Below are 14,663 nucleotides of genomic sequence, written 5' to 3'. Positions count from 1 at the left end.
ACCCCCGGCTCAGGTGTAATATGAACCCCCCCACCGTGCGGAGAGAGCACCGCCGGGCCCAGGGAGCCGGCACCCAAGGGACACGGCCGCCATCGCCAAGGGGCCCGCACCCCCCACCAGGGAAGGGGTAGGGGACAGATGGACCCAGGTCCCACCTTCCTTGTAAAATGTGTGTGCGTGTATGGGTGTTTGAGAGGGTGTTTGTGTGCATGTGTGTGTGTTTATGTTTGAATGTATATATTGAAGGGGGAGGGGTGTGTGTACTAAGGGGGGTGCAGTTAAAATTGGCGAGTAGGGCACTAAGGGGACATCTCCTGATTACTCACAGTGATGTCCCCTCACCCTCCACACCAAGGGGCCCTAAATGTCTAAGGTGCGGTTAAAATTGGCGGGTAGGGTGCCAGGAGGACATCTGCTGCTTGCTTGCAGTGATGTCCAAGCACCCCCCCTACCAAGGACCCTACATGTCTAAGGTGCAAATAAAACCGAAAGAGGGGGGGCCCACTCCATACGGCAACCATAGGAGGGGGGCCACTCCCAAGTAGCCCCCCCCCAAGGCGCATCGCAGGCTAGACCCCCCACCCCCTCACCCTAATATGAGGTTATATAAGGAAGGGGGTAAGTTGGGGACAGCTGGTAGACTGTCCCCCGGTGGTCAAACAGCCGTCCCCCAGCCCACCCCCAGCAAAGGGGCCAGGGCCACCCAGCCCAGGGGCCCACCCCCGGAGGCGCCGACACCCCAGGCCCGGCACCACCCACCCCACACAGAGAGAGAGGAGCCAGAAAGCGTCGCCCCCCCCCCGGAGCAAGCCCAGGCCCCCACCCCCAGACGCCGGCCCTAGAAGAGCTCTGGTCAGGCCTCGACGGGACCGAGGAGGCCAACCGGCCGAGGCAACCACTGATTGCCTCAGCGGAGACCCCGACCCGCTAGCCCCCCCGACCCGTACTAATAATGGGCCCCCCCTCCCCCCCAGAACGCCCCCCCACAGGACAGGGCCGACAAGCCCCCCACCCCACCCCACCCCAGACCCCGCAGCCGAAGCGGGTGACACCCAGAGCGACCGGGGGCCCCGAGAGGGTTGTCCCGTCCCGCCCCAGAGCCAGGGAAGGGCCGATCCCAGCCCCAGGTGCAGATGGGCAGCCCATCCGGCGCCGCTGGGCCCCCCCCACCCGAGCAGGGCCCCCCGCCAACCCCCCCCAGCACAGGCAAAGGGACCACCCCCCCAAGCCAAGCCAGACCACCACCCCACCCCCCCACCACGCACCCCCACACCCAAGCCCAGAGGGCCACGCAGCGCCCCAGCCCGCCCCACCCAGGCACCGGACCCGACCCCCCGACCAACGGAGCCCCCCACCGCCCCCGCCAGGCACCGGAAGCCCCAACCCCCACCCCATACCACGGCAGAAGGGCAAGGAGCAGCGACGACCAAGCCCCCCACCCCCTAAGTCATGGAGTCAACCACAGGAGACCAGAGAGACTGAATTCTTTCAAAGTTACTTGAGCTTTGGGCTGACATTTTTTCCAAGCTGATATGATCAAACAGCAGATTTCTGTGTTGACTTATGTTTATATTTTTCTTGTTTTTCCAATTTATTAAAATAGTTTTTTTGGCAATACAAAGAGTTATGAAAATGATAGATGCTAATCCTTCTTCTATATCGATGGCACTCATGTCACCAAGCACACAAAGTGACGGTGAGGCAGTGATTGAAACCTTAAGCCAGACTGATAAATCGGCACATACCTGCTGCCAGAGAGCCTGGACAGGAGTGCAGAACCACAGTGCGTGCATGTAGCTGTCGGGTAGATTATTATCACAGTGCTCGCAAATGTCTGAGTTACTGAGACCCATCTTGAACATCCTCTGTCCAGTGTAGTAAATTCTGTGAAGAGTTTTGAGATGGATTAGCTGCAGATTTGGACTTTTTGTCAGTTTAAAGGTGTTTAGACAAAGTTCTGACCAGAAGCTTTCATCTGTGCTGATGCTCAAATCTGCATCCCATTTTTTTGTTGGAAGGGCAATATTGTTATCTAAATTACATAAAAGTTTGTATATTTTGGAGAGAGTTCTATACATTGAAAAATTAATCAGAGTGGTAACTACATCTGGTAGCTTTAAATCGTCGTCTTTAATTTTATACTTTTTAGTAATACTTGATTTAAGTTGCTGATATTCCAAGAAGTTATTTATTCCATGTTTGTCCTGAAATTCCTGGGGGGTTATGAATCTTCTATCAATAATTACGTGCTCTAGTTGTTTTATGCCCCCTGCTTGCCAAGCTGGGAAGTGAATCATTTTTTTGTTAATAAGGATGTCCGGGTTGTTCAAGATGGGTGTCATTTTGCACGGTTGAATTGATGATTTTGATATTTTGAGAAATTCCCACCAGGCTGTTAAGGTGGCATTTATATTAATGCTTTTGAAACAATCCTGTTTTTTAACTGTTTGGCTAATAAATGGTAGCTGTGACAGGTTGATCTTTCCACATAACGCCTGTTCCAAGTCTAACCATGAGTTGGTTTCTGGATTATTTTTTAACCATTTTAAGATGTATTGTAATCTATTTGCAAGAAAGTATTTGTGGAAGTTAGGTAATTCTAATCCTCCACAGTTTTTTGCAGATTTTAAAGTTTTTAGACTAATTCTTGCAGGTTTGTTGTTCCATAGAAAGCTTGATATGGATGAGTCTAATGTTTTGAACCATTTTAATGGCGGTTGTGTGGGAATCATTGAGAAGAGATAATTAACCTTGGGTAAGATTTTCATTTTAACCGTGGCTACCTTGCCCATAAGGGACAAAGGCAGGTTGGTCCAGCGTGTTAGATCGTCCTGTATGCTTTTCAGTAATGGGGTGTGGTTTAGCTGCACCAGTTCTGATAGTTTGGGGGAAAAGTAGATACCCAGATATTTGATATTTCCTGTTTTAACTGGAATTGTGAGTCTTTGTTCCATATTCCTGTTGAGTGGTAATAAAACAGACTTATTCCAATTAATGGAATAGTCTGATATGGAGGAGAATTCATTTATGATCATTGCTGTTTCATTTACAGAATGTAAATTCCTTAAAAACAGTAATATGTCATCTGCATAAAGACTAATTTTATGATGGCTGTGTTTGGTTTTTATTCCTATAATGCTCTCATTCTGTCTTATTGCTGCAGCTAAAGGCTCAATGAATATAGCAAAAAGAGAAGGAGAGAGTGGGCAGCCCTGTCTGGTTCCTCTTCCAAGAAAAAACCTGTTTGAAGTCTGTTTATTAGTTCTAACTGATGCATTGGGGTTGTGATATAATATTTTGATCCAATTGATGAATGCTTCTCCAAAACCAAACTTCTGGAGGGCAGCAATAAGGAACTTCCAATTAACTCTGTCAAAGGCTTTTTCAGCATCCAGCGATAGTACCGTCATTTCCTGGTTTTTAATGGTGGCAAAGTCTATTATATTAACTAGTCTACGGACATTATCATCCGAGTGTCTGCCTTTGATGAATCCAGTCTGGTCGAAGTGAATTATGTGAGGAGTGATTTTTTCTATTCTCTGTGCTAGTGCTTTGCAGATAATTTTTACATCTGCATTGATTAGAGAAATAGGGCGATAGCTTGAAGGACTAGTGGGATCTTTGTCTGGTTTTAGAAGAAGAATTATGTTGGCTGAGTTCATGTTAGGTGGCATTGATTGGCTCTCATTAATAGATGTGACAGTTTTATAAAATGTTGGTGCCAGTTGTTCCCAGAATTCTTTATAAAACTCAGCAGGAAAGCCGTCAGGCCCTGGTGCTTTACCATTGGGCATAAGTAACAGAGCTTCATGAAGTTCAGACGGCGAGAGCGGAGAATCTAAGTTTGTGATTTGATCCTCATTTAGCCTGGGTAGGTTTACATTATTAAGAAATGAGTCAATACTTTGCTCTGACGGATTGATCTGCGGTGTGTACAGGTTTTTATAAAAGTTTTCAAATGCGTTATTAATTTTGACCGGGTCATGGGTGACATTTCCTGTTTGGTCCATAATAGAGGTGATTGATGATTTTTCTCTGTTAATTTTAAGCTGATTAGCCAGAAATTTGCCAGATTTATTAGAGTTTTCAAATCTTTCAAGTCGTAGCCTTTGTATTTGAAATTGTGTTTGTTTATTAATGATGTCATTTAACTGCAGCTTTAAATTTTTCAGATCTCTCAGAATGTGCTCCTGTGCAGAAGCAGCATAAGCAGTCTCCAGGGTTTTGATTTTATTTTCTAATTCTAATAAATCTGCTTTCTCTTTGCGTTTTTTGTGCGATGAATAAGAAATGATTTTCCCTCTCATGACTGCCTTTGCTGCTTCCCAAAGAACGCACGGTGGGATGTCTGGAGTATTGTTGAAGTCTAAGAAGGTTGCCCACTCTTTTTTAAAGAATTCAAGAAATTCCTGGTCCTTTAACAGAGACGTATTAAACCTCCAGGTTGTACCAGAGGGTGTGGATTTTTCCCTAGAAATGTTTACAGAGACTGGTGCATGATCACTGATAATAATTGGATGGATATTGGAGCTTTGAATATTTTTTAAAAGAGAGTTACTGATTAATAAATAGTCTAAACGGGAGTGTGAATAGTGAACTGGAGAAAAAAAGGTGAACCCTTTAGTGTTTGGGTGACATGAGCGCCACGCGTCGCAGAGACCCAGATCATTCATGTACTGCTTGAGAATACTTGCAGATCGCCATGTACGCTGATTTGCTGCTGTGCTGAGTCTGTCAAGTTCAGGGTCCAAAACAAGGTTGAAGTCTCCTCCTATAATGATTGTGGAGTCAGAGTGAACTGAGAGTGAGGTGAAGAATCTGTGAAAGAAGGCGTTTTAAGGCGTCCCCATCTTGTCCGAGTTCTTAGACCGTCTGTCAGAACCAAAGCCCTCAGATGAAGACTTTTTTGGGGGGTTTCCGGATCACGCTCAGCTCTTTCAAATGATTCAGGAGGTGGATAAAGGAATTCAGATTAATGCTTTTGTCTTCCGTATGAAGCGTCTTCATCTGGCAGCAGCTCAGATAAAGACGTACTTACTTACCACGCCGTGATGTCACCTCTGAGCAACTCTAGAAGTATTCAGACACAATCAGGCCAGTCCCTAAGCCTTTTGTTTATCTTAGTTTAGATAACATTACTCCATAAATGTGTGACAATCAGAAAATCCTATTTTATATATTATCAGACGAGTTGGAATTCAATCAGCTATGAAGTTCCTAAAGATGAAAAAAAGTCCACATCGTGACACTTCCTCCTCCAATTCAACCACAGTAAGTTCTACCTCTCCTGAAAAAAGGATGGTGACAGACAGATTAGTTTAACCCTAACATCCTGTTTTGAGAGGATCATCAGAATCCACTTTTGGAAATTAAAAAGAAAAAGAAAACTGGGTTTACAGTCCCACATCGATCATCTTTTAATCTATTTTCAAAGAGTTCCCAGTGGTCTTTTAATTATGATTACCAGTATGCCATTTCTAGCCAAAATAAAAAAAAACTGTTGTTGTCTAGGACATAGTTTCTGCAGAAGAGCAGTGGTTTATCTGAAAAGAAGAGAAAATTAACTTACTGTAGGACAAATTGGGTGGAATGTCTGGGCAGAAAACATGCAGGTTATTATATAAATGTTTTCACATGGTAAATACTTTTTCAGCACTTTACAGTCACAGTCCCATTCACCCATGCACACACTGATGGAGACTTTGTTGCCAAAAACTGACGCCAACCTATGACCACCCGAGGCAAAGTGGGGTTCAATGTCTTGCCCAAGGAGACTTTGACGAGGTCAGGCAGGGCGGGAATTGAACCTGCGATCTTCCAATCAGAGGTCACCATGACTGTGCAATGTGATGTTTTGTTCGGAAAGGAATCAAGACTGAAGGACAAGAACATCAACTTGTTCTCGATAGTTGCTGGGACTGCACTTCACCCCCCCATCAGGGGAAGACTTTTTTTCCCTCCAAAAGAAACATTTGACAACTTGTGGGACTTGGACTTAAACTTAGAAACCATTTCCAGAAAAAGATAAGATAAACAGGAAGAATCAGCTTGTTACATTGATCATATGATGCTAGTTTGGGACATAATTAAGCTCAAGGACCAACAAACCAATCACTCATAAGGAGCTTTGTGATCAAGATCTCCCCGCCACACAAACACACACATGTAATTTTGTAACTGCTGCGTTAGTAATGTAAACCTAGGGGGAGGTGAGCGGTATGTTTGTGAGGTGCTCCCTCCATCATGATCTCACTACAGATCTGTGATAATCAAAGGCCGGATTGACAGCAGTTTCCCCTGTAAGCACGCCCTGTTACACTCCCCACCCCCATGATGGCTCCGTGAAGGTACTTTTACAGAGAGAGCTCTCTTTTCACAGCCGGGGAAAATTGTCGGCCGTAAATTGCTCTGGCGTCTAAAAGATCTGCTCTGCTCTCCTTTAGAAAATTGCTTTGCTACACTCAAAAACCGGTGGATTGCAGCATTAGCATAACAGCATTCAGACAAGAATGAGCCCTGGTGGTGGTGGAAGGGCTACTGCGTAGAACCCAGCGTACATTGAAATGAAGTTTAAAAAAGCTGCAGCCTGAGATGCTTCACTTATTAATTTTTATATTCAAAACTCTAAATAAAAAATAGAAGAGTTCAGGCTGGTTCATGAAGCAGATGTGTCATCACTCATTACTACAAGAGAACAGTGCATGTCCTTTTGTGTCTGGTAGCCATGATCCTCTTACTGCTCATTTCAAACACAGCTGCAGGTTGGAGCATCAAGACAAAGATTGTATGATTGGTGAAAAATGCCGTAAGACAGGGTAGTTATGTGTAAAGCAGTAGTACATCTACATTACACAGTTTAATTATAGTGATGGGCTGTACTCTGTCTGCCAATAAAAATGTCTGTCTAGTATTTTAGTACAATTAAGGATTCTTGCATTTCCACTCTAAAGAAAATAGTGGTTTTGATGTTTTAACATGTTTTTGTGGCATTTTTGTCATGATGGAGGACATATACAAAGAAATGTCAGCTTAAAACTGCATTTCTGGGTTTTTCTTTATTCAAATTGTTATGAATGAGGAACAGATGCAAAATTGTAAAAGCTTTTAGATGTGACTTAAAACCTACAAAGACAACCCAAAAGCTTCTTGCCCTGCTCCATTCTGATGCATCCACTCGCAGACAACTAAACCCATCCATAAACGTCTTTGCTTTACTCTGCTACCATCTGGCTCAAAACTGTGTGGAAAAACCCAGAAGGAGTGAAGGTATAGCAGCTAACCTGCACAGAACCAAATATGTTCTTTATTAATCAACGTCCCATTAGGAGATGAGCTGGAGGTGCCTCTTTGCTCTGTTGTGGGTAATTTATCATAACCTAACATGCTGTTGTGTTTACCTGGAGATTCACATGTCCAGTGGAAGGAGGGGAAACTAAAGGAAATTAGGAAAACTGAAGGAAAATGTAAAAATTGAAAAAAAAGTTACATTTGGAAAAGAAATTTAAAAATATCAACATTATCTAAAAAAAACAATATTACAAAAAGCAGAAAATAAAGAAAAAAAATGACAAAACAGCAGTAAAATGAAAGACAAAATTGAAAGAAAAATATAAAGAAAAACTCAAAATAAAAAAATAAGGAAAAATATATTGTAAAAAGTAGTAATTCTCTTGACTTAAATATTAATTGCAAAATTAAATTGAGGCAGACAAAGGCGAGGCAAAAAAGAAGAAATGGAAATGATGTTAAAAAATGGGGCAAAAGAAAAAGTCAGAATAAAGAAATCAATCTAGAAAAACTGTAAGACAAAAAAAGAATGAATTGTACGAAAAGAGAGAAGGGTTAAAATTTACACAAAAAAGTGCAGAAACTATGAAAATATTTGTGCAATGAGTAAGTTAGAGAAAAAACTGATTAAACAAAATACATCAAAATAGAAAAAGTCATAGAAAATGATATACAAAACATAAAGGAGGATATTGGGAAAAAGAGCACTTTTATAGATGTAAAACAATTCTGAGCTTTGGATTTATGTCCAAATATGGCATTTCAGTGAGAAAACCTAAAAAAGCCAGAGATTTCAGAGATTTTTTTACACATTTTAGTCTGTCCTTTTAAAATAAGCAAGTTCACAACACAAAGGTGGGTTAAGTCAGACTGATCATAGGGAACAAACAAACGGTACTTCGTTTTTATTACTTTGTGTGTTATCATTGCGAACTGCACAATACTGACCACAGAAGCTGCTGACTTATTTTACTGCCAACATTTCTTGAAAATAGCAGCATGAACCAGCCCCTGTGCTTTCATCTATCAGTGATTAGAGGGGTTTGCACTGTTTGTTTGCATTTCACTGTCCAGGCTGTACCCTGGCGTCACCCAACAGTAGGTGAGATAGGCTCCAGCAATCCCACAAGGGATTAAGTAGGGTTGGAAGATGGGTGGGTGGATGGATAGCATGTTCACGTCTTAAAAGAGTTTATGTGAAAGGACATGTGAGGAGCAGGAGATTCCCCCTCTGTGACGGAGAGAGGTTTCTCCGTGTCTCTGACCTGCTGTGTGGTCACAAGACACAGGGGACTCTCAGTGAGTAGGGGCATGCACACTTAGCTTGTCTGCTGCAGCTCACAAGCCTTTCATGAGCCACTGCAGATGTGGCTTTGTATACCTCTAAGTAGCTAAATATGAATTGTCTGGCTGTTAGAAAGCAGATTGAGTATACTCTTTTCCAGAATGTGTGGATGCATAGATTATTTGAAATTGCACGTGCTCAATAGTGACTGTAGATGATGGTGCTGACACTGGCTTTAGCTGCTGCAGACTGGGTCCTGCATGCATGAGTTGCAGCCGGGGTAGAGTGCTGCTGCCGGATCATGCGAGTCCCGACCGAATTCCTCTTCTGGTGCCACAGATAGTAACTTCCACTAACACAGAGTGACAGGAAATCCAAGGGACATCGGGGGCAGAGTGAGGCTGTGATTGCTCATGCTGATGGTGGCAGTGTGGTCACCCTCCCCTGGCCTGGTTTCCGTGACGTGCTCGTCTGCCCCCTTGAAGGAATGGCTCTAATAAGCTGGTGCAGATCAGCGCAACTCTGCATGACAAGGCGGGCCAAGTCCACATGCCTGAGGTGATGCACAACCCCCCGCCGCCGCCACTATCTAGAGCTGGGCACAGTGTGACACGGGACACTTGGTCGGATGAGCTGAGCTGCTTCACATCTTCACCGTCCATTGAATGATGCCAGCTTATTCTTCTTCATCTGTGTTGTTTCTTTGTTCAGCAGAACTTGGCTGCCCAAAATGGGACATAAAACCCTGCACTCCAACAGGAAGAAGTCTGAGAAGATTCATGATTGTTCTTTTTTTTTTTTTTTTTGTCCTGCAGCGTTGAAGAATGTTGTTACCCATCCTGCTTCAACACTCCCTTCAGGCATTAAAGAAGTGTCTACCACAATTCTCTTTTTTGCGAGTCCAAATCCTTTCTGATGTCAAACAAAGCAAAAGCCACATGAAGAGGCCTTTTATTTTAGACCTAACAGTGATGTCATACAAGGCCGGATGGATTTAGGCATGCTGTGATGGCCCCCAAAAATCCAAAATGATCTAAAGAAATAAAAGTACAAATAAAAACACAAACAAATAAAAACAGTAAAAAAAAAAAAAAAAATGTAAGGATGGATGGATATAAAGAGAAAAAAGATAAATGCAGCCACAACAGAGCACAAACCAGTGTTGTTCAAACGCAATGCATTGTGGTCTATATTTGCCAATCTAGTAAGCATGGATGCACACTGGTTTTTTTGCAGACTTCTGGGGCACTCCATTTTGGAATTGTAGATTCAGACAGCACTACAAAATTGCAAACGCACTATAGTGCACTATGTAGTTATTAGTGAAGGAATTCGGACATAGTCCATGTCTACATTCCTAAATGTATGGCATTGCTATCATGTAATTGGGTGATTATAAATTTGCGCTAACGGCAGTTTGACAGGTGTGCCTACTAAAATGGTTTGTGAGTGTAGACTGGTAACCCACTGTGTTTACATTAGCCATATTAGACTATTAAACTAATCAAACTGTTAATCAGTCAGGCTCCTAATCAGTCAGACTGTTAGTCAGGCTGCATGCATTTAGCCAGAAAGGTTGTCCTTGTTTAATGATGAGCCTGTTTATAGAGCCTCATTATCGCTGCTCATTAATTTGGAGTGTCTGTTATTGTCCCCCTCTGCTTTAATGATGGCTTCATTTTCAGGCTGCAGAAAAGTAATCATTGTTTCTGATTTCCAGACTCTCTTATAATGTCAGAGTACCGTAATAAGACCCCCCCCCCCACCTTCCCACATGTCAGTTCAATCAGGAGTTCAGATGTCCTTGCAAGATGCTCTGCAGGTGGATTAAGGGTGCAGGAGATTTTACAGCTTGTACCCTGTTGAAGTGTGTGGGGGACGCTGTGCTACAGCGTACTGTCACTGAGGGATGACAGAACACAGCCAACATTATTCCACACTCTCCCCCCCAACAGAAGCTCCTTGGGGAATCTGGATCAGCAGGGATGAAGCCAGATCCTGGAGAGTAGCTGATTAGCATGAGTGTGAAGGAGTACAGAAAAGCTGGTGTTCACTTTACCAACATGCATGCATTTCCTTGGCCTTTAAAACAGAAATTTTCCCATTTTTCCATGACTTTACAATTTATACAGATTTTACTTTTCTATTGTTCCTTCCAGTGGATCTTCTGGTCTCCTCTGCACCAAGAACTTCTACAACCCACACAAAATGATTCATCTAAACTCAAAAATTCAGCTGGAAGTGGGAGACACAAGAGTGCCAGTTCCAAAGCTTTAGGCGCCTCATTGTGAAGAGCAGCAGCTTTAGGAAGAGAGAAAATCTGCTAAAAGGGAAGCTTGGAAAGATGTGCTCTCACTGACCCCCCTCACCCAATGAGGAGATGCTTTTGCATCACCAGTCTCCATCTCATCTCCACCCTTCACTGCATGTGCAATTCTCATAAGCCATAAAAGTGTAGACCCATCAAGCTGTCAGTTTCTCAGGTTCTTAGTGAGAAATTGACAAGGTTTTAAAGTGATGATATCAGGTTCTCAGCATGGAACCATCAGCTACAGGTTCTCAGCTGGTGGCTCTTCAATTAGCAAGAATATTTAATTTGATGGAGACATTTATGAGGGGATACTGCTTTATCTGAACAAAGTCATTAGTTCAGGTCACTTGTTGATGTGCACATGCCTACGTGTGTGCCGCTTGTTTTCATCTCTGACCTCTGACCTCTGTTTCTGGCAGTGCTGAGTATCCGTGGTGCCCAGGAAGAAGAACCTCTGGACCCTCAGCTCATGCGGCTGGACAATATGCTGCTAGCGGAGGGCGTGTCTGGTCCAGACAAAGGCGGAGGCTCGGTGGCAGCAGCAGCTGCAGCGGCTGCTTCAGGAGGGGTGGGGGCCGACAACTCTGCAGAGCACTCAGACTACAGGGCCAAGCTGTCCCAGATTAGACAGATCTACCACACAGAGCTGGAGAAATATGAGCAAGTGAGACATGCATCTTCAACTTTCCAAGAAAGATGGGAACCTCTGAAGGTTTCTTTGCTTCTTTCCAAAGAAAAAATATGAAAATATAAACTGCATTAACCTAATGCAGTATTATAATGACTAATTATAATAATGGACCTTCACTGGCAGCCCATAAGCTTTATTCTGCAGCCTGCAGGAGGCGGCATCATCGTTCTCGTTGTAACTCTGCTCCTTCTCTGCAGGCTTGTAACGAGTTCACCACGCATGTGATGAACCTGCTGCGAGAGCAGTCACGCACGCGGCCCATCTCACCCAAAGAGATTGAGCGCATGGTGAACATCATCCACCGCAAGTTCAGCTCCATCCAGATGCAGCTGAAGCAGAGCACCTGCGAGGCTGTCATGATCCTGCGCTCCCGCTTCCTGGATGCCAGGTGAGTTCAATACTGCACATGCCTTACCCTGCAGCCCAAACGTGAACCTTCCCTCTAGATGAAAGTTCTTCACCTCTGCTCATGGCTGCTGGTGGATCTGTATGTATCTAGCTCTGGGACAACAAATCACAAATTTTCTCAGCAGCAGGAAGCATATCTACCAGTTTCCTCTGTTAAAAGGCTGGATGTTTGGTTCTGCAGAAAGTAGAAATTATGTTTGGCAAAATATAATGTCAGAAAAAATTATTTTGATTATTAAATCAAATGAGGTTAATAATTAATCGCATTTCTGACTGCAAGATTTACTATTGCATTTATAAGTATTTGATTGTCTCAGATTCACCCAAATAAATAAAATAACGTCACTTTTTTTATTCTGAAAAACGTGCCATAGTACCTCTCTTTTCTAGTTTCTTATTTTGTTTCATTTTTTTAGCATTTCAGTCAAATTTCTGGAAATTGTTTTTGTTTTCCAAAACGTTTCATTTCTATTTTCTATTCTATTTTCTATTCATATAATTTGGGTTTTATAGAACTTTATTTTGATTTAGTCAGTTTTTTTTTTTTTTTTGTTTTTTTATTAGCTTTTTTAATATTAGTTTTGCTCATTGAATTGTCGTTGTGATATTTACTATGTTTACTTGAGTGGTTTGTTTATGTGATTGATACTTCAGAGCCACCGTACTTAAAAGGCATCCAATAGATGCTTTTCACATTATCTTGCTCTGAAAAGCTCCTCTGTCAGTCTGTCTCTCTATCTCACTGCTCGTTTCATTTCTGTTAGTCTCTCTTACCATCTATCCAATGCTCGATCACATTCTTCTGCTTCAGTACCACTCTGGTTCACTTTCTTAATGTCATCTTGTCTCATGACTGCTCAGCCTTACTCTTTTTTGTTCAATTCAATTCAACTCAATTTTATTTATATAGCCCAGAATCACAACAACTGTCGTCTCAATGGGCTTCGTACCGGTAATTGTAAAGTAAACATAAAATTCTAAACTGAACTCGGAAGCATCATCTCACCGTTGCTCTGTCTTCCTGCTTTGGTACCATTCTGCTTCTTTGTGGCTTTGTCTTGCTTTCTCTCTGTTTTGCCATCACTTTGTCGAACTGTCTCTGTGATTTACAGCTGTTCTGGCTAAATGGTCCTCTGTCAGTTTGTCTCATTTGTCTCAAAACCCCCACCAGCACTCCTTTTTTCTGTAACTTTGTTTAGCTATTGTTTTTTCTCACTGCCTTTCCTCTTTGCCATTGCTCTGTCTAACTGCCTTGCATAGCCTCTCCTTGTCTGCGTGTCCCTGATTCACCATCACTCCAGCTGCTGCTCTTCTTTGCTGCCAGTCTTGCTTCTGCTCTGTCTAGCTGCCATGCTGACACTGTCTCCCTGCTACTCTTCTTCTCTGCCTTGCTGTATTCCTTTAGATCTGTCTTACTGCTGGTGTGGTTGACTGTGTCACTGTAGTTCTGTCGTCCTGTAAAACACTCCTCTGCCTTGTGGCTTTCTTTCACAGCCGCTCTGTCTCATTGCGTCTCATTTGCTCTCTTACTTACAGGCGGAAAAGGAGAAACTTTAACAAGCAGGCTACAGAGATACTGAACGAGTACTTCTACTCACACCTCAGTAACCCCTACCCCAGCGAGGAGGCCAAAGAGGAGCTGGCAAAGAAGTGTTCTATCACAGTGGCCCAGGTACAGCCCCCTCTTCACACCATTCTTTACATCCCAGAGTGTCCGAACAACAATTTTTCATCTAAGAATACCAAGGTGCCTGTTGGTTGCAAGTAAAAAGTGCTTGACTAAAAATTGGCTTTCCCATTATGTACCAACTTTAACAATATGGTGGGAATTAACATTAGAAATATATAAAATTGAAGAACTAACGGCACATTTGAACAACAGAGAAAACTGGTTTATGTTATGCTGGAAAAAGTGGGTCCAATATACTAATTCAAATATGTCACATATTATTTCAAAAATACAAACAAATGTATAATTACTGGTCACTCCCTATAGTTCAATGTTCTTATATTTTGTAAAAAAAAAAAAAAAACACTTTTCTGTGTTTGTGTATTAAGAACTTCTATGCAAATTCAAATTAAAATGTTTATTGTACTGTTTTGTACTGTAAAACTGAAAACATAAATAAATAATAAAAAAAAAAAATAGAATACCAAGGTGAATGTTTCAATGTGCTTTGTTAGACGATCTGTCAGGGAAACTGACAGGTGAGGAAATATGTTAGGGTCTACATCAAATTATAGACTAAAACATGCAACTAGGTTTAACTGGTCTCAGTTATTGATGCTGACTGAACGGTGTGGAGGCTAAACATGCATAATGGAGGAAATATTGTAAAGAAAGTCTTGGCCTAATCCACACATGTCAAACTCAAGGGTAGCGGTTTGGACCTAATATAATTATTTTGGCTCGCATGATATCTGATTACTGTTAAAGCTGACTTGCACGTGCCCAAAATCACTACAAATTTGACAATGCACTTCAATTAATCCAGAGGATTTCCTTAGATTAAAGCCTGACAGCTAACATATGTGAACTTATACCTAAAATGAGACACCAAGTGAACATCCACCAGAGCTGTTTTTGTATGTTTTAATAAATATTGCTGCTCTAGAACAATTTGATTTTTCTTAAAAGAAATTAGATCCAGTTAATAACTTCTCCAGAAACGACAGCTGGG

At 42.5% G+C, this 14,663-nt stretch overlaps 1 protein-coding gene across 2 annotated transcripts in view; it reads left to right on the top strand.

The window, feature by feature from the left end:
• LOC101156808 (pre-B-cell leukemia transcription factor 1) overlaps positions 1-14,663 on the top strand; it is a 43,255-nt gene that overhangs the window by 19,380 nt on the left and 9,212 nt on the right. For both annotated transcript variants that reach the window (XM_023954458.2, XM_023954457.2), the window contains exons 3-5: positions 11,303-11,547; positions 11,772-11,962; positions 13,519-13,654. In XM_023954458.2, coding sequence (XP_023810226.1) covers positions 11,303-11,547; positions 11,772-11,962; positions 13,519-13,654 — 572 coding nt within the window. The remainder of the gene's footprint in view (positions 1-11,302; positions 11,548-11,771; positions 11,963-13,518; positions 13,655-14,663) is intronic.

The sequence above is a fragment of the Oryzias latipes genome, chromosome 4 (assembly GCF_053564925.1).
Source record: "Oryzias latipes strain Hd-rR chromosome 4, Olatipes_Hd-rR_3.1".
In the NCBI taxonomy this organism is placed as follows: domain Eukaryota; kingdom Metazoa; phylum Chordata; class Actinopteri; order Beloniformes; family Adrianichthyidae; genus Oryzias; species Oryzias latipes.
This window is presented reverse-complemented; position numbering and strand designations above follow the sequence as displayed.